Below are 21,206 nucleotides of genomic sequence, written 5' to 3'. Positions count from 1 at the left end.
GCTTTTATTTACATATTTATATGGGGGAGAGAACCAACCAGAGCTATCACTGTGGCACACATGATGCCCAGGATCAAACTTAGGACTTCCTGCTTGAGGGTCCAGTGCTTTATCCACTGCACCACCTCCTGGGCTCAAACAGTTCAATTTGTATTGTGTTGTGAAGTAAACAAGCATCAGTCTAAGGGAGGAAACAACAGGGCAGGGCATCTACCTCCTATGGGGAGGCCATAGTGAGGAGGGGGAACTGAGTCCCAGGGCATGGTATGGGCAGCTTCGTGACTGGGGCACATGCCTGGGGGTGGTGGTGGTGGAGGAGGAGCAGTTCCTGTAGGGCAACAAGGAGGAAAATAATGTGGGAGAGCTAAGGGAGAGCTGTGAGGCACTGGCCAAGGGCAAATCACAGGCCAGGGTCTTGGTGGCCCCTGCAAGGGTTGGGTTCTCCTCTCTTTCCTGGGGGAGGCCTCAGGCCAGGTGGTGGCTTGTCTGAGTTCTCATTAGGAAATGACTGTCACTCCTTTGTGTCAGATGAGTTGTCCACAGTACCAGTGTATTGGGGAGAGCAACTAGGAAGTCTCTGAACGACCATGGCAGAGGCACCAGCAGCTGGAAAACAAGCCCTGTAGACTGAGGCGATTGAGTCAGATGTGTAAATGAGAGCAGGTAGGCCTGTCCATACAGTGGTGGGTAGTGAGGGAGCAGCAAGCAGAAAGGATTGACTACAGACAGTGAGGGCATCATCCTTGAGAAGGGAAACTGAGGTGTGGAACCACAGCAGGGACAATGGGGTGGCTAAGTCCTCTAGGAACAGCCCTGCAAGGAGCCCTGTGCCTTTGATGTGGGCATGTCAAGAAAGCAATGGAATATAGGAATCAGGAGAAACATTACAGTCTTTTTAATGCCTCCATAGTAGCCTATGTCCCATGACTTCTCTCTTTCTTTGTATATTTATTTATTTATTTATTATTTATTTATTTAATTTCACAAAATTACATGTCAACAGGGGTTTAAATCCACACCATTCCCAGAGTTTTGAATCCCCAGTCTCCCCACTGCAATCCACCACAGTTCCCCTAAGGTTGTAGATATGGGCCAAGCATCATCTCTACAACTGTCTGTCATCATTTATACATAGTTGTCCCCTTTTTCTTCCTGATCCAATCCTCTCTTCCCCTCTAAGCCACTCATGACAACATTACTACCTCTATATGTCCATCTCCTTTTCCTTCTCTTTCTCTGGGTGCTGATGGAGCTGGAGTTCAGAGCCCTCTTCTCTTCCTCCTATCACTTCTCCTCTGCTGGGAGTATGGATCAAGGTTGTTTTGGGGGAGCAAAAGGTAGGAGTTCTGGCTTCTGTAATTGTTTCTCCACTGGACATAAGCGTTGGCAGGTCAATCCAGACCTCCAACCTGTTTCTATCTTTCCCTAGTGGGCCATAGCTTTGGAGGTGTGTCTCTTTGTATATTTATATGATTCAAATCAATAATTTTTGTTCCAATATTAATGACTCCCCCAACTCTAAGTATTCCACATAAGATTTCCCCCCTTGATATTTTGAACTTTTAATCAGGAAAATGAAAAGGTATGCACCAGAGAAGCACATGGTCCATTTGGGCAAAGATAGTTGACCCCATGTGAAAGCTGATGCCCATTTTCATTCACTTCTAAAGCTCCACCTTTACTTCCTTTCTAATTAGTTTGTTTCTATATTCACCATATTGTATTGACCCTAACAGAGTCTTCCTGCTATGTTTAACTCAGTCCAATGTCTTTATATCACATTGGCAGGGCCTATCAATTTCCCATTTTGACCAACCCTGTCATTTCCCTTTTCAAGTCATCTTTAGTTCTTTTTTTTTAATATTAATTTATTTCCTTTTGTTGCCCTTGTTTTATTGTTGTAGTTATTATTGTTGTTGTTATTGATGTTGTTGTTGGATAGGACAGAGAAATGAAGAGAGGAGGGAAAGACAGAGAGGGGGAGAGAAAGACAGACACCTGCAGACCTGCTTCACCGCTTGTGAAGCGACTCCCCTGCAGGTGGGGAGCCGGGGGCTCGAACCGGGATCCTTATGCTGGTCCTTGAGCTTTGCACCAAGTGCACTTAAACCATTGCACTACTGCTCGACTCCCATCATCTTTAGTTCTTACCTGGATCAAATATTTTGGGCATTTCTCTTTCCAATGATGTCCTATTGGCATACGTATCAGTTGTAATGCGTTGCTTTCCTCCCCCCCCCCCCCACTACATCTGCATGCCATTGTGACTTTTCTTGGTCATGCTATTCTTTTTACTAGAAATTTATCCCTTCTCTCTATGTTCAGCCTTTTGAAATTCCAGTCATCCTACATGACAAAGCTATTCAAACTTAAATGTCACTTAAGTGTGAAGATACCTATCCCAGCTTCCCTTATCCCCGTTCTCCAGTTATTTCAGATTTTCATGTACATTTAAAAGCACACTCCCTACTGCTCTGTTTACATTATTTGTTTACGGTGCTTTAAAAACACAATCTGTAGCTCTACTTATTAGTTGTTCCAAGGACTGAACCTGGGGCCATTTGCATGCAAGTCTTATGTACCACTACAGTGTATTTCTTTGGGCCAGATGTTATTCAGATAGTGGATAGCCATGAAATATTTTTCCAATGGAGTTGAATTGTGATTTTTTTTTTCCCCAGATCTATGGGGTGGAGTCACCTTTTGCTTAGCATCCTGCAATCAGTCTCACTGCATCCCTCCTTCTTCTGTCATATTTTCACATACTGAATTTTTGCCCAGAATTCTTAATTTTTTTTTTTCACAGAATAAAGTCCCAACTTTAGTCTGGGATTTATGTATAAAATGATGAGCCACCTTTCCCCCATCTGGGACAGAATGGCGATGCCAATTTCACAGATATGTAGGGAAAACTGAGTTAAGTGACTTTATGCTTTCCCACTCACTTACTCACTTGTAAGTCCTCAACCTTGTCCAGATTGGCTTCCTACTCTTCCCAAAGCACATCTTAATTCTCATGACTATGCTTTTGTTTCCCCTGGGATTCTAGCCTTGTTAATGTCTGACTCTCGTCTCCTGTCTTCTTTAGTTAGTTCTGTCTACTCCTTTCAGCTCTGTGAGGCCACAAATATTCTTTCTTTTAATCTCAAGAGCACTTCTAGCAGAGCACTATTCTGCAAGAACATGGCGTTCCTGTTATAAGTCTGCAGAACAGATTGTATCGATCTGTTCCCTTCCTAGATGTGGGAAACCATCTACACGTTGCATGCCTGTGGCCATTTTGCTTCTTCTTGAACACTTTCAGTGTTGATGAGCTAACTGGAGCCACTCATCTCCATTTTTTTCAATAGTTCTAATTAAATAACTACAACATGTAATTATCTTTTTAGTCATGACTGCCTTGCCTTTTTAATGAATTTTCAGTTCTTCCAGAGGAACAAAGAAGCTTCTCGAAAGGCAATGATTGTATTTACGCCTAAAATTACAATTTCTCAACCTTAGTAGTTAAACCACTGCTACTTCCACTTTTATTTTTTCCTCTTCCAACTTCTCTACTTATAAGAGAAGAGCATTTGGCATTGCAAGGCTGTGATTATTAGGATGATGGGTAGAAAAGGTCCCTGAACAGAAAGAAGTCAGAAACCCCTCCTGGCTAATGTATGTTGATACTTGAATCAACTTTACTTAGGTTACTTTTAGAGTACTCTTTTTTAAAAATGTATTTATTGATTTATTAATGAATACACACACACACACACACATAAAAATACATTTGGTGGGCAGAACCAGTGATTCATTCTGGCATATGTGATACAAGGGCTAGAACTTAGAACCTCTCTCACACACACAAGTCCTGCCCTTCTTTTTAAAAAATATTTTTTTAAATTTATTTATTGGATGGAGACAGTAATTTATAGGGAAAGAGGAGTCAGAGAGGGAGAGATAAAAAGAGAAAACTGTAGACCTCCTTTACCCCTTGTGAAGTGTTCCCTTTGCAGGTGGGAGACCGGGAGCTTGAATCCAGGTGCTTGTGCATGGAAACATATGTGCTTTACTAGGTGCACCACCACCCTACTGTCTCTGTCACCCAGCCAAATCGCTAAAGTAGTACTCTTTTTTTTTTTTTTTTTTTTTAGATTTCTTTTTTTTTAGATTTCTTTCTTTTTTTTTTTTTTATTTAAATTTTTAATTTAAGAAAGGATTAGTGAACAAAAGCATAAGGTAGGAGGGGTACAACTCCACACAATTCCCACCACCCAATCCCCATAACCCACCCTCTCCCATGATAGCCTTCCCATTCTCTAGCCCTCTGGGAGCATGGACCCAGGGTCGTTGAGGGTTGCAGAAGGTAGAGGGTCTGGCTTCTGTAATTGCTTCCCCGCTGAACATGGGCGTTGACTGGTCGGTCCATACTCCCAGTCTGCCTCTCTCTTTCCCTAGTAAGGTGTGTCTCTGGGGAAGCTGAGCTCCAGGACACATTGGTGGGGTCTTCAATCCAGGGAAGCCTAGCCAGCATCCTGGTGGCATCTGGAACCTGGTGATTGAAAAGAGAGTTAACATACAAAGCCAAACAATTTGTTGAGCAAACATGGATCCCAAGATTGGAATAGTGGAGAGGAAGTGTTGGGGAGGTACTCACTGCAAACTCTAGTGTAATCCTGCTTTCAGGTATATATTTTGCAGTAGTTTATGGATACGTGTGCGCATACGCTCTCTCTCACAGAACCTGGTGTATGTCTAGGTTATGGGACTTTGTTAGAAAGTGAACTACCTGAGATGAAATTAGAGTGTACTATAAAAGGAAAGGTCTCACCCGAGTAATGAAGCTGAAGGGTTGTCATTCCACACGTGAAGTCTCTGGATACACTCTGAGGTGAAGCATGTTGAGATGGCAATCGTTGCTTTGGTTAGGTTGTGATCGGCGGATGCAATATTATTTGGTATGGATTGGGAGAAGCATACGGGAAAGTGAGCCCTATCCATGGGTGCCAGGACTGGGGGAAGTAGGGGCTCTATAGTGAAGATGTGAGGTTCCTGCTGTCTTAGGGTTCAAAAAGACAATCAATAGTTAATATTATCATCACATTATTTGTTAATTGGGTTAACTTTGAAAAGTCCCTTTGTTATGGTTTGCTGTACAGTACCCAGTATCTTGTATATAGCTGTGCTATTGGAAGCCTCCAATCTACTTGGTCTAGGCTTTTGAGAGAGTCCGCATATCAAATACGTAGCCTATCTATTAAAAAGATTCAGTTTGTCTCCTGAGAACCTTTGAGACATACAATTGATTTCCCCCTCTCATATTAATTAACTACTGATTTATATGTCTACATTTTGCTAGGAGTGTACATAAACACCATTCCCATCACCAAAGGACCGTGACCCATCCCTCCCGCCCATTCCCACCCCCCACTGGCCCAGAAAGCTACATGTCTACCCCTCACCACTGGGTTTTTTCTTTGGTGCCCTACTTACAATTTGATCAGGTCCTGCTTTTAGTTTCCCTTTCAGATCTTCTAAGTCAGCTTCTGTTGATGAGTGGGATCATCCCATACTCATCTTTAACTTTCTGACTCAGTTCACTTAACATAATTCCTTCTAGCTCTGTCCAAGATGGGTCAGAGAAGGTGGGTTCATTGTTCTTGATAGCTGCATAGTATTAAAGTATACTCTTAAGCCTTCCTTATTTGGACATCCTACAGCTGCAAGTGGCTTTTACATCCTTTAGTACAGATGTAAGAGACAGAAAGGAGTTGTGAGTAGTATATGTTGGAGAGAACGTATTAAAACAGAAACCAGGGCAACCATGATGCTATCATTCACATGACGGTTGCCATGTGGGAATACAGGTTAGTAGATCTTCAGATTTTTTTTTTTTGAGAAGCCAGAAATCTTGAAATAGATGTGTAATTTATCATATTTTGAATTTCTTTATTATTCTTCCATTTCCCTCCTCTCCCCTCCCTTCTCCTTCCTTTTCTCTTTTCTTTACTTTTTACCTTAAATCTATTACTAGGGTTATTGCTAGAGCTTAGTGCCTCTATGATGAACCCACCTTTCCCTGTGGCCATTTTCCCCCTTCTTTTATTTTTTATTTCATAGGACAGAGAGAAATTGAGAGGGGAGGGAAAGAAAAGGAGAGACACCTGCAGCACTGCTTCTCCCTTGCAGGTGGGGACTAGGGGCTTGGACATGAGTCCTTGCACTTGGTAATGTGTGTGCTTAACCAATTGTGCGTCTACTCAGCCCCTCAATTTTTAATTTTTTAAAAAATAACCCACTGTTTGGCTAGCAGTTCCCTTCTCTATTGACTAGATGAGATCAAAGGATACCCACTACCTTGTAGCCTCTGCTCAACAAGCAAATTATGGGGCCCTGGGCAGTCATCTCTGTGCACCCCAGTAGTAGTTGACAGGAGGAACTGGAGGTCAGGTGGCGGCAAATAAAAGCACAAGAAAGTCTATGTCATGTTTTGAACTACTGAGGTTTTTTTTTTTTCTTTTATTGCAAAACATTTGTTACAGAAATTTCAGAAAGTTTTTCCCATGGTATCTGCCAGCTTCTGCTTCGAATTATATATCTAAACAAACAAGCTCAAAGTGCATCGTGAATCCAATAATAGGCCTTTAAGAAAAAAGAACAATTCCTCTGAGGATTTACATATATTTATAGTGCTGATAGATATGCAAACTGCCTTCTACCCATACACAAAGAAGAAGATATGTATATATATTTAACAAATCCAGTTGCAAAATTGTCCTATTTTATAGGAATTCAGTTAAAAATGATAGTTGAATAGCCTCCCCTTTATAAACTGTGGTTAGAATGTATACAAATGAGAGTCTAAATTCTACGTTATGAAATGGCTGTGAACACGGTGTCCTGCAGCATTGTGATGTACAGCAGGAGCTGCAGGATAAACTCGAGTTGGCTGTTGCAGTGACAGGAAGCAGATAAGCCTTGACACCATGCTACGGTACTCTTCTTCTGAATCTCCCTCACAAAGTGCCTGCATTTGGACCCAGAATGCGGCGAGCAAACATACATGCATATATCATTCAGGAGAACAGGACGGACCCTGCAGAGGGCATGTGCTTCCCCGCCCACCCCACCCACCCCGACCTCAGTACCCAGTGCATTTTGTCTACATTCACTAACGTAAAATCAAGCATTAAGATTCTGGTTGACTCAAAATCCAGAGTCCCCAGACTATTGCCTTTAAGACTGGATGTTGCCAGCGGATACAGGTAGTTTGGCTAGCACAGTGTTTGCAGTTTTGCATGGGAGTATTTCTGTAGTAGGATACACGTCCTCTGATGTCCTAACACCCTCATTCTTCCTGTTGTCTTACTACTCCAACAGATGCATTTGTGTTCTGAGTCCTTCTATGTCTTTGGGTTTGCCATCCCCCACTATCCCACCCCAATTCTAAATGTGGCTGGATGGTTTTGATGATATGAGAAAAGCTGGAGTGAAGATGGGAGGGGCTCTTTCCAGATTCAGAGAAAGAATGGCATGAGGTCCAGAAAAACAACAGTGAAGTTAGGAGCACAGTGTAGTGTTGGGATGAGGATGGATCAGGGGCCTCATTTAGAGGGAAGATGAGGACCAGGACACTGTCTAAAGGTTTGACTTTTTCCAAGTCACCACCTTTTCAGCTTAACTGTGCCCAGGGCTCACAGGATGTTGATGTAATGGGAGCCAGGGTTTAGTGGTCTGGCAAGAGACTATCTTGTGCTGGGTTAAGAGAAAGGAAGTTGAAGGGGTGAAGAGTCGCACAAGTTGCATCTCCAAGCATAAGGCTGAATTCCCTTCTGTATCTCACAGCCCTCAGCAGCCTGCCTGCTTGAAAGGGGGGCCTGGGCCAAGGTTGGTCTTGACACTCTTCAGAAAGCCTATAGACTTCTGGCCATGCATGTCCTTTTCACTTTGCAGCACATAGACCTTGTGCAAATAAGCAATTGTCTTAAGGCGTAAGGAAGCCGATAGGCTAATTGATTTGGGGGAGTGAAAATTCACCTTACCCTTATTGCCATCTCGATTACTTGGCTACCAAGACGCTCTCTTGGGCTGAGGAGATAGCATAATGATTATGCAAAAAAGGCTTTCGTGCGGGAGGTACTAATGTCCTAGGTTCAATCCCCGGGACCATGATAAGTATGAGCTGAGAAGTGCTATGGAAAACAAAAAACAAATCTTCTCTTATATGACACATAGATATTGTTCTATCTTGACTTCATTAGCAGTAACATTGCAAGGAGTTTATCAGTAGGAAGGTGCCACACTACTTTCTTAAACACACTGAAAGGAGAAGAGAAGAGTAAAGAAGAGAAGAAAAGAAAAAGATCTGTTTACCTTACACTAGATTCAACCCCTCCTTTGGTGGACTCACATGTGAGAAATAAAATGTTTGACTTACAAAACAAAGAATGCTGAGGTCCATGCAGTCTGAGGACAAAGTTTTCTCTCCTTAGTGGAAGAGTAGTTATCAACAAGATCACAAATGGACTTGTTTTTTTTTTCCCAGATGCTAAATGGGCTTCTAAGGATGCTGGCTTCTTGAAAGGAAATATCCTTCAGAGCCACCCAGAGCTTGTTAGATACCCCTGATCTATCTCTTGCATTCCCACAGCCCACCCTTACAAGGTGAGAATAGCCACAAGGTGGTGGGAAAGTGACATGAGTCCTTGGGCCTATTGTTCTTAATGATTTGTGAGGACATGGGCATAGTCATGAGTGGATTCTCCCCCCCACCCCCATCTATGGTTTAGCAACTTGCACCCAGTGGCCCTGAAGAATAAGAAACAAGTCTTTCACACATCACAGATACACTAACACCTAGACCTTGGTAAACCCAGCTGGTGGTGGCTTAGTCATCTCTGAGTCCCATAGCTGTATCCCCTGTGGTTAATACTTTGTTTCATCTGATTTGTTCAGAATGTTAAAAAAGACTTAAAAAAAAAAACCTTGGTTGTGTTTGCTTTTAATTATTAAAACTTTAACATAATCTTCAGACAGTGTAACAAGTGACTTCCTAATAGGTTCAGGTGTTACAGCAGGCAATAGTAAAATGTTAAGTGCCTTAAAAAGAAAAAAAATCAAAATAAATGCATAAGGCCATGCATGCATTTTGTTGCCACAGAATTAAATCTGAATTCAAAAAGAGATTTCTTCATTTAAGTCACATTGCTACTGTTAAAGAGTAGTGAGTTTATAATGCAATATTGAGAACCACCTACACACTAGAATCACTTGATTTAGGAGCAAACTTATCAGTATTACTAAATAAATATAAAATACTGTACACTGCTTTTGCATTGGGTCAGCAGATGTAAACAAACAGCTACCTCAACTGGAGTTTAAAATATATATATATTTAAAGTTCATTTGTCATTAGTCTCTTTGCATTAACACACCAGGTTTTCTTTCTCAAAACCACAACTTGCCTATCATAGTTCTCAGGGCTGAGGAGAGGATATGTATCAGCTTACATACACAAATAGCTTACAGTGGTCTAGAGGAATGTGAGAAACAAAAAAGCAGATCTGGAACAAAATTCCCATTTTACAAGATTAGGAACATCATCAATCCTTGCAACATGTGCTTTTTTATTGAATGTTACAGATTTGTTAGTGATTATAAAGCTGGCCTGTAACGTTCATTAATACAACCACATGCTACAGCTATGCTGGGTTAAACATAAGTTACATATATGTTTACATGTGTTCTATAATACAGCATTGCCCAACATACTGAATGGTATAGCCTATAGATATACTATGATGGATGACTGGATAATATTTATTATCATTAAGGAAGTTAAGCAGCCCAAGCATTCCAGATTAGACTGTACAGCCTCAGAAAGTAGAATAAATGTACTATCCAGTTACCTACCACAATGTTATCTATAGAAACCATCTTTTAGAATACATTTGAGACATTCAAAAGAAACACAATTTGTGTTTTTTACAAGTACATTTTCCCCATCTGATTATTCTTACACACACACACACACGCACACACGCACACGCACACGCACACGCACACACACACACACATTTTTAAAGGGGTGGGAGAGGTTTCCAAAGTGCTAAGTAATATCCTAGATCTAGAAGCTTAGATTGAAAAAGAAAATCCAGTTCTATAATGTGCTGCCTTCTGACCGTGAGTATGTCTTTTGTCTTAGAGGGATATACACACTAGCCATGACACTTGTTCTGAAGCTTTCTCCCTCCTCACTCAAATCCATCAAGGAAGGAGTGTCTAGTGATAAGTATAAAGTAAGAGGTTAATCAGGAAATCTCCATGATAAAACATCCTTCAATTTCTTATTCTTTCCAATGGGAACAAGCAATTTAGAACAAATCATTGCACACAATAATGCATACAAATTGGCACCTTAGAAGCAGATGATAAAACCAGTTATTACTTCCTTGAGCTCTCTATAACTTTATTTATGTTCCTCAATAATTTCCTGCTCTTGAGCTGCTTAATCCATTGAGATAGGAAATTAATGTTCCCTTGATCAGGGACATGGTGGGATGAATAAGCTGACCACAAACTGACTGTACAAGGCCACAAAATCAACACCTCATGGGTGCGCAGAGAGCCCACAATTGAAAGGAATGGATTGAAACAGAACACACATGTACGTGCACAGGAAGCGAAAAGCGACTCACAAAAGGGGCGGGGTTTGTGTTTGAAGTCATCTCAATTTGGCATGGATATTGCACACATGTTACAAGATGTTTCAGTTTCACTTTCATGCAGGACAAAGAACCAGGCAGTCACAAGCTCAGGACAATTAAATGCTGTATGTCTCAGGTTCTGTTCTGCTCTCTTCAGAAATCATGATGAATAGAACTACACATGCTCTTTACTTCTTTTTCTACTTTCATTCTGGTCCACAATGAGCCTCTGGAGGTGGTGTGATGTGCTTTTCTGTGGTCAAAAAATTATGGCTACTCCTCTTCCTTGGGTGCTTCTATAGACTCTCAGAGAGCCCTCCCTCTTGGAAAGTGTGCTCATACTTAAAAAATGTCAAATGTTAAGACATAGGTATATCAAACTAACATAATCTCATCTAAGGAGCAAACAATAATAACATCTTGGGTTTAAACTGGGGCAGAGACAGGGCCTTCTTGAGAATCACAGAGAAATGGTCTCAAGATGTAAAGTGCCTATGACAACTGTACTGATTGTGAACAAACATGGTTTCTTTTCCTAATTGGTCAACAGGGGACCAGGCATACATGAAGCCTTTAAAATTATATTGCAACTTAGAATGTGTAAATTTTTTTGTTGTTGGGAAAGGACTTAGAGTTTCCATCAGATCCTTATAGAGAATGATGAGTCAAGGAAGTTCAAGGGTAACTGATTCTTTGATCCAATCCATGTTTGCCAGAGGTTCAGTAAAAAGTATGTCTTGTGAATAATTATATAAAAGAGACCAATTGCTTATTTTTGATTCACCTAAATGCCAAGCAGCAAAAAGGGATTTTTATTTATTTTTTTTTCTAAATGTAACCTCATCACTATTGGTATACCATTAAAGCTTGTTCAGAGGATTCTTTTTTTCCAATTTAATCTTTCCTTTTCTTTTTATTCTATTCTCTTTTCTTTTCTTCTTCTCTCTCTCCCCCCCACCCCCCAAAGCACTGCTCAGCTCTTGCTTATGATGGTGCTAGGAATTTGGGATCTCTGGTGCCTCTGGCATGAAAATTGTTTTTTCTCTTTCTTTCTTTCTTTCTTTCTTTCTTTCTTTCTTTCTTTCTTTTTGCATAAGCATTATGCTATCTCCCCAAAAAGAAAGATATTTTAATAGGTAATGGCTAGATACTTTGTCCACATAAATTTCTTGATTGCACATACTGAGAAATTTTGGCATTCATAGCTATAACTAAATAGAAGAACCATATAGGATTCGGGGACTGGAACATTACATACTTTTTTTTTAAAGATGTCTTTCATTGTGTTGTTGTTGTTGTTGGATAGGACAGAGAGAAATTGAGAGAGAAGGGGGAGAGAAAGAGGGGGAGAGAAAGATAAACACCTGCAGACCTGCTACCCCACTTGTGAAGTGACCCCCCCCTCAGGTGGGGAGCCGGGGACTTGAAGCAGGATCTGCAGGCATCTCTCTGTCTTGCCACATTCTACCTCCCCCATCTCAATTTATTTCTGTTCTATCAGATAAAACACATAAAGTTAAAAAAAATCCTATTAAAAAAGACTTCTTTCTCCAGAGTCTTCAAATTCAGGTTCTGGATGTAGAAGCATATACTTATAGTCTAGAATCTAACACTGTCTGGTTACTATTGCATGTCTACCCAGGTTGTATGTGCTACAATCATTTGCTGAGGAGAAACCAGAGCAAATGAGATGCCATGACAGCAGGTGCTTTCAGACAAAAAGAAAAAAATAAGGGGTTGGGGGGAGGCAGAAGGCAGGTGGAGAGTCATGTTGGTAACTCTAGTTTGGTACAAGGGAAAGCTAACCCCTAAAGTACAGAGTTTTAAAAAAATCAGTTTTGACGTGCTAAATAATATATAACTCTTTCCAGTCAACTCCTTGGTTATTAAAAAAAAAAAATCCTGGTTTTATTTCAAGGTGATAGAAAAGTCCAAGCTGCTTAAGAAAAGTCTGTATGTCTGTTTATATACTATATATAAACATGTCTCACTGTGTAAATACATATGTATGTATAGAAGCAGCAGATACTATGAACTCTTGTTGTGATTTATTTACTTTCTATTTTTATCTACTTTTATCTCATCTTTTTTATAGCTCTGAGTAAGAAAAATATTCATGGTCTTCTTGCAACTGATGGCTCTGAACTGATATCAAACTCCCAGTCAATTCTAAGGTTAGTGTCGATGGGCTTGCAACCCTTTAAAAAGTGCTTTGGAACATTTCCATAGAAAAGAGACCAGCCCTTGAAAAATTCCAGTTACATTTATGGTGAGCCCAGATTAAATGAAAAGAAAAAAAAAAAAAACCAAAAACCAACCTCTAGGTATGAAAATAGTCACATGTTACGAGGTTGTTACGGTACAAAAGGGCCATGTGTTGAGTGCTATGAAAAACTGGCAGTGATATCTTGGAGATGCTCAGAGGACATGTTGGAGGCATGCAAACAATGGAGATCACATAGCAGCACAACACACAACATGACTGGTGAGGCTGTCACCATACCCCATGTGGCAATTAGAAGTGGTTTCTGCCCATAGTCTATTTTTTAGTCCATTATTACGTACTCAGCGAGTGGCTTGAGGGCAGGTCAGATAAAAGATACATTAAAAGTACAAAACATTTCATTACACTCATCTTGAGCTTGCTCGACCAGATTTGAATGCTCACTGTTAATGTAATAAACCTGCTTGACATTTTTTTAAAACACATTGATTCAACTTTCCTTTTTGATTGCAATACAAAAAAAAAAAGTCATTTTGTTTCTCTTAATTTTCTTCAAAAATGATGAACAGTTGTGGCACCAGAAGTGAATAGAAAAGAGACAGGTCAACTAGGACTGTTACCTTGTTTTCTCTTTATAAGGATCAATTACAGAAGTGTTGGCATGAGAAGGATGTGGGACGTTAGGTAGAACTGCTTGCTGCCGGCTTATACTGAATAAAAAGGATGCTCTTCATCAGTCACCAGTGATGGAGCCAATGCGAAAAGAAAACAGAATGGAAGTTTAGGATATCTCATGTGCACACTGGCTATCTTATTCTACTTTATCTTTCAACTTTAACTCAGCCTCTTAAGATCAGACAGTGAAAGACGCCACCTAGCAGGAAAGGGCTCGATGCCTCTCTATTCCCAGATCATGGCTTTCTGTCATGACAAGCTACACACACTCGGATGACTCTTACCCTTCTTCTCCCTCTTCTCCTCCCTGCCCATCAGTGTGAACAGGACTTAACCCACCCACCCTGTGCTTGGCATTAGGTCAGATCAAATGCTCTATTGATCTGTGCCCTAAAACTCCCTTTGCGCGAACACTTCCCAAGGCATTTGCTAGCTTTGCTTGGCTAAGAATGAAGCAGGTCTGTGTGGAAGAAAGGGCAGGGGGTGGTGGGGAAGAGGGGTGGGGTGGGAAGTTCAGGGACCCCCTCAATGAGGGCTAGATGCGGGCGCCTCCTGAAAGGCTGATGAGAAGATCTAGTTGTGTTGGCTCTCGAAGCTGTGGAAGGCGGACATTCTGGACAGTCTCCTCATGGACAGGCTGTCCCCTCGGCCCTCTGGCTTGGGGGACTTACTTCTCTGGAAGGGGTTTCGCAGGCTGGAGGTGTTCCGTTGCCCGTCGAGCCTGTCGCTGATGGAGAAGCTCTTCCTGGTGTGGGCTGTCGGGGCACTGGGCTCCTCGGCCGAGTAGCTGTTGGCACGCTCGATCTGGGGCACTGGGATGTTGTTGGACAGGCCTCTGTCTGAGCTGTCACTACTCTGGCAAGGGACCTCCACAATGACAGTGCCTCTCCGGCCTCTGGCCTCATTGTCCTCACTGTCAGAGCCAGGGTGGTGGCTCAGTTCAGCTTCCCTCTCGGGGTGACAGCAGCTGGGGTCATCACCTTTGCCCAGGAGCCCCCCGGGGAAGACAGCTCTGTCCGCCATGGCCTGGGGGGCACCTACACAGCGTGTGTCAATGCAGTCGGTGATGCTGGTGTACTCAGCAGTCTTCATAGGCACCCCGAAACTGGCGTAGTAGCTCCTGGACGGGGAGAACATGAAGCTCTGGGACTTGGCCATGGGGGCAGCCTCGTCCAGCAGGAAGGTGGAGGCGGGTAGGTAGCGGCTGCTCTTGGAACGCTCAATGGCATGGTAGGTGGGGGGCTCAGCGTCCCAGGGGTTTGGGCCCTCAGGGAGGTGAGCATAATCTGACGAGAGAGACCTGGTGTCCAGGGAGGTGATGTCCTCGAGGTCAAGGCCACGACTGGTGGCCCTGTCGGTGGGGGCCAGGGAGACATAGGCACCGCTCGAAGGGGCGGTAGAGAAGCCAGGCTCGCCCAGCCCCAGGATGTTGAGGGAACTGTCCAGGGGGTCCAAGTCCCCCTGCAGCGCGTCCATGGCTGAGACATAGATGTCGATGCAGGAGGATGGCCTCCTGGAGTCGGGAGCCACGACCAGGGTGCTGGCAGGGGCCCCAGGAGCTGGCAAGGGCTCCTTGGCTACCGAATGGGAACTGGTGGCCCGGTGGAGGCTCAGGGACCTTTCTTTCAACACACTCTCCAGCTTGTCTACACCACCTCTGTCTCGGACACCCATTGCATAGAACGAGTGACTGCGCACACGGGGCGCCAGGGTGGGAGAGGTGGGGGACATGGAGTCCTCACCTGCCGGGTCCAGGCTGTCCTGGAGCTTGAAGGCGCTGCCCTCCTGGCTGTGGAAGCTGCCCTGGCGCACCAGCGAGGCGGCGTCAGTGCAGTCCGACGAGGTCCGAGAGCGGGGACGCCCTGACTCTGCCCGCTCCAGCCCGGCCAGGCGCTCCAGGGCGGCTGCCATGCGCCCCGCCAGTTCCTCCAGCTGTGCCAGCCGCAGGTCCACTGTCTGCAGCGATGCCTTCATGCAGTGCTCCCGCTCGTTCACCTCCTCCAGCCGCATCGACATGTTCTCCACCCTGGGGGGGACAAGGGGGTCACTCACTGGAGGGGGGCATGAGGAGGGTTCCTCACTGGGGACCTGGGGTGGACAGGAGGGGGGTTACTCACTGGGGAGCCTGGGGTGGACATGAGGAGGGTCACTCACTGGGAGCCTGGAGGGGACAGGAGGACAGGAGAGGGGTCACTCATTGAAGGCCTGGGGGGGGGGACAGGAGAGGGGTGACTCATTGGGAGGGTGACATGAGGCCTGGAGGGTCATGGGGGGGGATGTCTGCTGGAGGCTTGCAGAGCAAGGGTCAGAGCAAGCCACCCAGGACCACCAGTGAATCAGGTCTGTAGGTCCTTCCCTCCCTCTCTCTCTCCTTCTCTCCTTCCCTCCCTCTCTATCTCCCCCCTCAATTTCTCTCTGTCCTATCAAATATGAGAAAAATAAATAAAATTTTTTAAAAAGAGAGGTGGGTGGTAGCACAGCAGGTTAAGTGCACATGGCGTGAAGCGCAAGGACCAGTATAAGGATCCCAGTTTGAGCCACTCAGGACCCCATGCACTGATATCTTTCCAGAAGTTGGAGGAGCTGGGGGACCCTCTGAAGTGGGGGAGGGAGAAAGGAGGGCTCAGTGATACTGACTTTGAGAATGACACTTTAGAGATGATCTAGCCTAGGGCCAATGAACTAGCTCACTTGTATAGTGTGCTGCTTTGCCATGCGAAGATCCAGCCTCCACTGCACTGGTGGAAGCTTCTGTACTGTGGTTTTGTTCTCTTTCTCTGCCTTTCTGTCTTTATCTAAATGAATAACTCCCCCCCCAACAACAACAGCAATAAACAAACAAAAACCAGAGATAATCTAACCTAGAGCTGATGAACTAGATCAATTGACCCAGTTTCATGCCTGGCCCCTACCACACTGGAGGAGCTTCAGTGCTGTGGTTTCTTCACTCTTTTTGCCCCTCTGTCTCTGTCTAAATGAATTAACAAACACACACCTAAAATAAACAACCAAAGAATTAGAGATGATCTTCCTGTATAATCATGTTTATTTTTATATTTTAAAAGGCTTTTAAATGCATATTTTATTTTTCTTTAATTTTTTTTGCCTTCAGGGTTATTGCTGGGGCTTGGTGCCTGCACTGAGAATCCATTGCTCCTGGAGGCTATTTTTCCCCTTTATTGTTGTTGTTGTTATTATTGCTATCATTGTTGTTGGATAGGACAGAGAGAAACAGAGAGAGGAGGGGAAGACAGAGAGGGCGAGAGAAAGATAGACACCTGCAGACCTGCTTCACTGCTTGTGAGGTGACCTCCTTGCAGGCGGGGAGCTGGGGGCTCAAACTGGGATCCTTACACTGGTCCTTGTGCTTCATGCCATGTGCACTTAACCTGCTGTGCTACCACCCACCTCCCTTTTAAAATTTTTTAATTTATTTTTCTCATATTTGATAGGACAGAGAGAAATTGAGGGGGGAGATAGAGAGGGAGAGAGGGAGGGAGGGAGAGAAGGAGAGAGAGAGAGAACGAGCGAAGGACCTGCAGACCTGATTCACTGGTGAAGCTTCCCTCTTGCAGGTAGGGACTATTGGCTTGAACTTGGATCCAATCACTCTGCTACTATCTCTCTGAGGTAGCCCCAGTCAGGTCTCTGAGAGGGGAGGTGGCTGGGTTCCTGGGAGCCCAGGAGAGGAAGCAAGGAGCCTCACAGAGGGTATATTACAGGGGGTAAAAACCAAAAAAAAAAAAATAGTAGCTGAGAACACAGCTGCCTCTACTGCCATGTCATCAAGTAAAAGACATTCAAAAGAAGATTCTAGGGGCACAGAAAATGTCAGCTTCATGATGTCGTTTTTTGTTGTTGCTGTTATTGTTGTAGTTGTTACCACAAGGTTATTGTTGGGGTTCAGTGCTTATACTATGTCATTCCTGGTGGCCATTTTTCTTCTCATTCTTTCTTTCTTTTTTTTTAAATGCCACTAGGCTTATCCACTGGGACTTGGTGCTGGCACTATGAATCCACCACTCTTGTTGGCCATTTTTTCCTTTTCTATAGTCCATTTTACTATTATCTTTTAATGAGAAAGAGAAATTGAGGGGCAGGGATAGAGAGATAGAGAGGGAGAGACAGAGACACCTGTAGCACTGCTTTGCTGCTCATGAAGCATCCCCCTGCAGGTGGAGTGGGGGCTCAAACCCAAGTCCTTGCACATGTTAACCTGTGCACTCAACTCAGTGCACCACTGCCTGGGTCCCAATTTCACTATTGTTTAAAATATGTGTCATTATGATACTGTGTCCTTTGAGACAAAATGGCTGGAACTGGAGGTGATGGTGATGCTTGCTTTGTGAAGTAAGTAAGGAGGTGAAAGACAAATGCCAGATGGTTTCACTTAAATGTGGAATATAGAGAATTGAAACACATGAACTTGAAAAACAAAAAAAGTAATCAACCCATCTCTAAGATCTTGGGAGAAGGATGGTGGCTATTGTTGGGGTGGGGGTGGGGTACAGAATTTTGGTAGTGGGAGTGGTATGGGATTATACCCCTATTATCTTGTAATCTTGTTAGGTATCAACCACTAATAAAAAAATATGTGTCATCCTAGCAAACCCACCACCAAAGGGCTGCTATCCTCCCCTCTTCCCCCATAGTCATGGGGTGCCATTCATTCTTCAGCAGCTTGGTCAAAAGTTCTACCTGTGTCCTTTTGGCTTTGCCAGTTCCCTGGCTTTGTTTGTTAGGTAACCCACGTAAATCTTAACAACAACAACAATAAAACCATGAGGAATTATATGTATTCTAGTTTGCTTAAATTCTTTTTTTCCTTCAGGTTTATTGCTGGGCTCGGTGCCTGCACCGTGAATTCACCACTCCTGGAGGACATTTTCTCCCCCTTTTGTTGCCCTTGTTGTTGTAGCCTTGTTGTGGTTATTATTATTACCATTGTTGATGTTGTTCGTTGTTGGATAGGACAGAGAGAAATGGAGAGAGGAGGGGAAGACAGAGAGGGGGAGAGAAAGATAGACACCTGCAGACCTGCTTCAATGCCTGTGAATCGACTCCCCTGCAGGTGGGGAGCTGGGGGCTCGAACCGGGATCCTTACACCGGTCCTTGCGCTTTGCGCCATGTGACTACAGTCTTTCAAGAAGAGCCTTTCTTTCCCCACCCAGAGCCTAGCCATGCCAGTAGGTATTCGTCAGATTGCTATGGTGCTGGGTAGGCTAGAGAAAGAACTGTTTTGGGTACAGTGATCTGTACTAACTTCCAGAACTTTCCCAAACATATGGTGCTGCAGATTTTATGCTTCACAGAGATTGGGACTGGGTGATGGCTCATTCAGTTTGAGGACCTTAGCTCAAGTCCCTGGTCCCCAACTTCAGAAGGGAGGCTTCATGAATAGCGGCATAGTGCTGCAGGTGTCTTTCCTTTTCTCTGTCTCTTTCACCTTCTCTATTTCTCTGTCTCTTAACCTTTGCCAAAAAAGGGAAGAAAGATCAAGGGTAAAAATAGTCACTAGAACAGTGGAGCTATGTAGGCACTAAGCTTTAGCAATAACCCTGGTGTCAAAACACTTAAATACATAAAGCTGTAAATGCTCCACAGTAAGTAATTCTGTGCCATTTTCTCCTGGCTTTAAACTTTTAGCTTGTCCATTGGGTTCCATCACTGGTTCTGGGAGTTTGGCTCCTGGAACCAGTATCAGGATCAACACCAACTGGGCCTTTGTTAAAATGCAAGTTCTGGGGATGAGTTGGTGGTACACTTGGTTAAGTATATGGTTAAGTGTACACATTACCGTGTGCAAGGACCTGGGTTTGAGCCCTTGTTCCCCACTCCCAGGGGGGACATTTCACAAGTGGTGAAGTAGGTCTGCAGGTATCTATCTTTCTCTCTCCCTCTCTATCTCTTCCTCCTCTCTCTCAATTTCTCTCTACCATATCTAATAAAAAATGGAAGGAGGGAAGAAGAAAGGAGAGAAGGGAGAAAGAAGGAAAGAAAGAAAGAAGTTGTCAGGCCCTATTCCGAGGCATGCTGAATCAGAACTGGTAGTGGTGGTGGCAGGGAAGTATACAGGTCTCTAGCAGTCTGTGTTGTGACAAGTTCTCAAGATGATACTGAGGCTTTCAGAGCTACTAGGTTAGATGTCTTTGGTGTTCTTGTACATTGGGTGGACTTAGGACCCAATGAGAATGTGTTTATTTATTTTTTTTCTTTTAAAAATTTTTTATTTATAGAAAGAAAACATTGACTGAACCATAGGATAAGAGAGGTACAACTCCACACAATTCCTACCACCAGATCTCCGTATCCCATCCCTTCCCCTGATAGCTTTCCTATTCTTTAACCCTCTGGGAGTATGGACCCAAGGTCATTGTGGGGTGCAGAAGGTTGAACGTCTGGCTTCTGTAATTGCTTCCCTGCTGACCATGGGCGTCAAGAGGTTGAGCCATATTCCCAGCCTGTCTCTCTCTTTGCCTAGTGGGAAAGGGCTCTGGGGAAGTGGAGCTCCAGGACACATTGGTGGGGTTGTCTGTTTCTTAAGGATATTTTCTGCCCTATGTTACTTGGCACACAGTGATTTTGAATCTCTATTTGTCTAACATGAAAGGAACATTATGTAATATTCTATACATTATAAAGTTAATGTATGCAGATTCAATATATATACTCATCCAAATGTGTGTGTCTGTTTACCTACCTACCTACCTACGTGTCCATCTTATTGGATGTAAATAGGACAATGATTTCACCTGTCATTTGACTCTGAAAGGACATGCCTGAGAGAATGTCTGAGACAGGTACTATGGTTCCACTTGTCTTTACTTCATCTCTGTTCCCTCAAGTCCCCTGTGGTGTTTTTCTTGCTCAGAGTGTAATTCTGGTGTTTAACGGTGATAACTTCAGTTACACATACACATGTAAAACCAACCAAAACTAACACCACCACCAATAAAAGCAAAACCTAAGCAGACTCAGATGCAGCAGTATCTGAGTTGGTGCCTGGGCTTGGCTGTGCCTGCAGGCCCCCATTAATGACTATAGCAGGCCACTTAATGCCTGGGACACGAGGCTGGGCCTACACTCTTGTCCTAGGTTTTGGGAATACTTCACCTGAGTCACCCTCTCAGAAGGCAGGTGAGACCCCTGGGAAAGAAGTTGTCTTGAATGTTTGCAGATGCAGTGTGGGAAGCTCAGGCAGAACTTTTGTAGTTTCTGTTTTTATCCAAAAGGAATTGGTGACATGGTCACAATCCTACCATAGGCTGGTGTCTGAATCTTTCAATTTAATTCCCAAGAGAATCAAAGGCTCCTCTGCATCTTTGTACTCCTCTCCACTACATTTCTGTCTTTGCAGGTCTGTTGGTCTACAAATTCCAAAAGAATTTCAAAGACTTTTGGAAAATATTTTTTTGGAATATGTTTGAGCCACATAGCAGTTTTTCGATAGCATTTTGCAAGGCCTCAGGATAGGATAGACCTCCAGATTTGTAGCTTCTTTGTCAAAGAATTGCTTCAAATAATAGCATTGTAAAATGCTCTATTTTGTAATAACAGATGTGTACAAAGTCTGTGCACGGCTCTAAACTTTATTAATATTGGCTGAGTACCTGTGGAT

At 43.5% G+C, this 21,206-nt stretch overlaps 1 protein-coding gene across 13 annotated transcripts in view; it reads right to left on the bottom strand.

Annotated features, from left to right (window-relative positions):
* Window positions 1-6,465: 6,465 nt before the first annotated feature.
* Window positions 6,466-21,206, bottom strand: part of TRPM3 (transient receptor potential cation channel subfamily M member 3) — a 671,125-nt gene continuing 656,384 nt past the window's right edge. For 8 of the 13 annotated variants that reach the window (XM_060199695.1, XM_060199696.1, XM_060199699.1 and 5 more), the window contains one exon: window positions 6,466-15,613. In XM_060199695.1, coding sequence (XP_060055678.1) covers window positions 14,161-15,613 — 1,453 coding nt within the window. In that variant the 3' untranslated portion in view covers window positions 6,466-14,160. The remainder of the gene's footprint in view (window positions 15,614-21,206) is intronic. The other 5 variants (XM_060199705.1, XM_060199706.1, XM_060199707.1 and 2 more) reach the window with 2 other exon arrangements.

Source organism: Erinaceus europaeus, chromosome 10, assembly GCF_950295315.1.
Source record: "Erinaceus europaeus chromosome 10, mEriEur2.1, whole genome shotgun sequence".
NCBI classification, from domain to species: domain Eukaryota; kingdom Metazoa; phylum Chordata; class Mammalia; order Eulipotyphla; family Erinaceidae; genus Erinaceus; species Erinaceus europaeus.
Note: the sequence above shows the minus strand (reverse complement) of the source record. Positions and strands in the feature narration are given on the sequence as shown.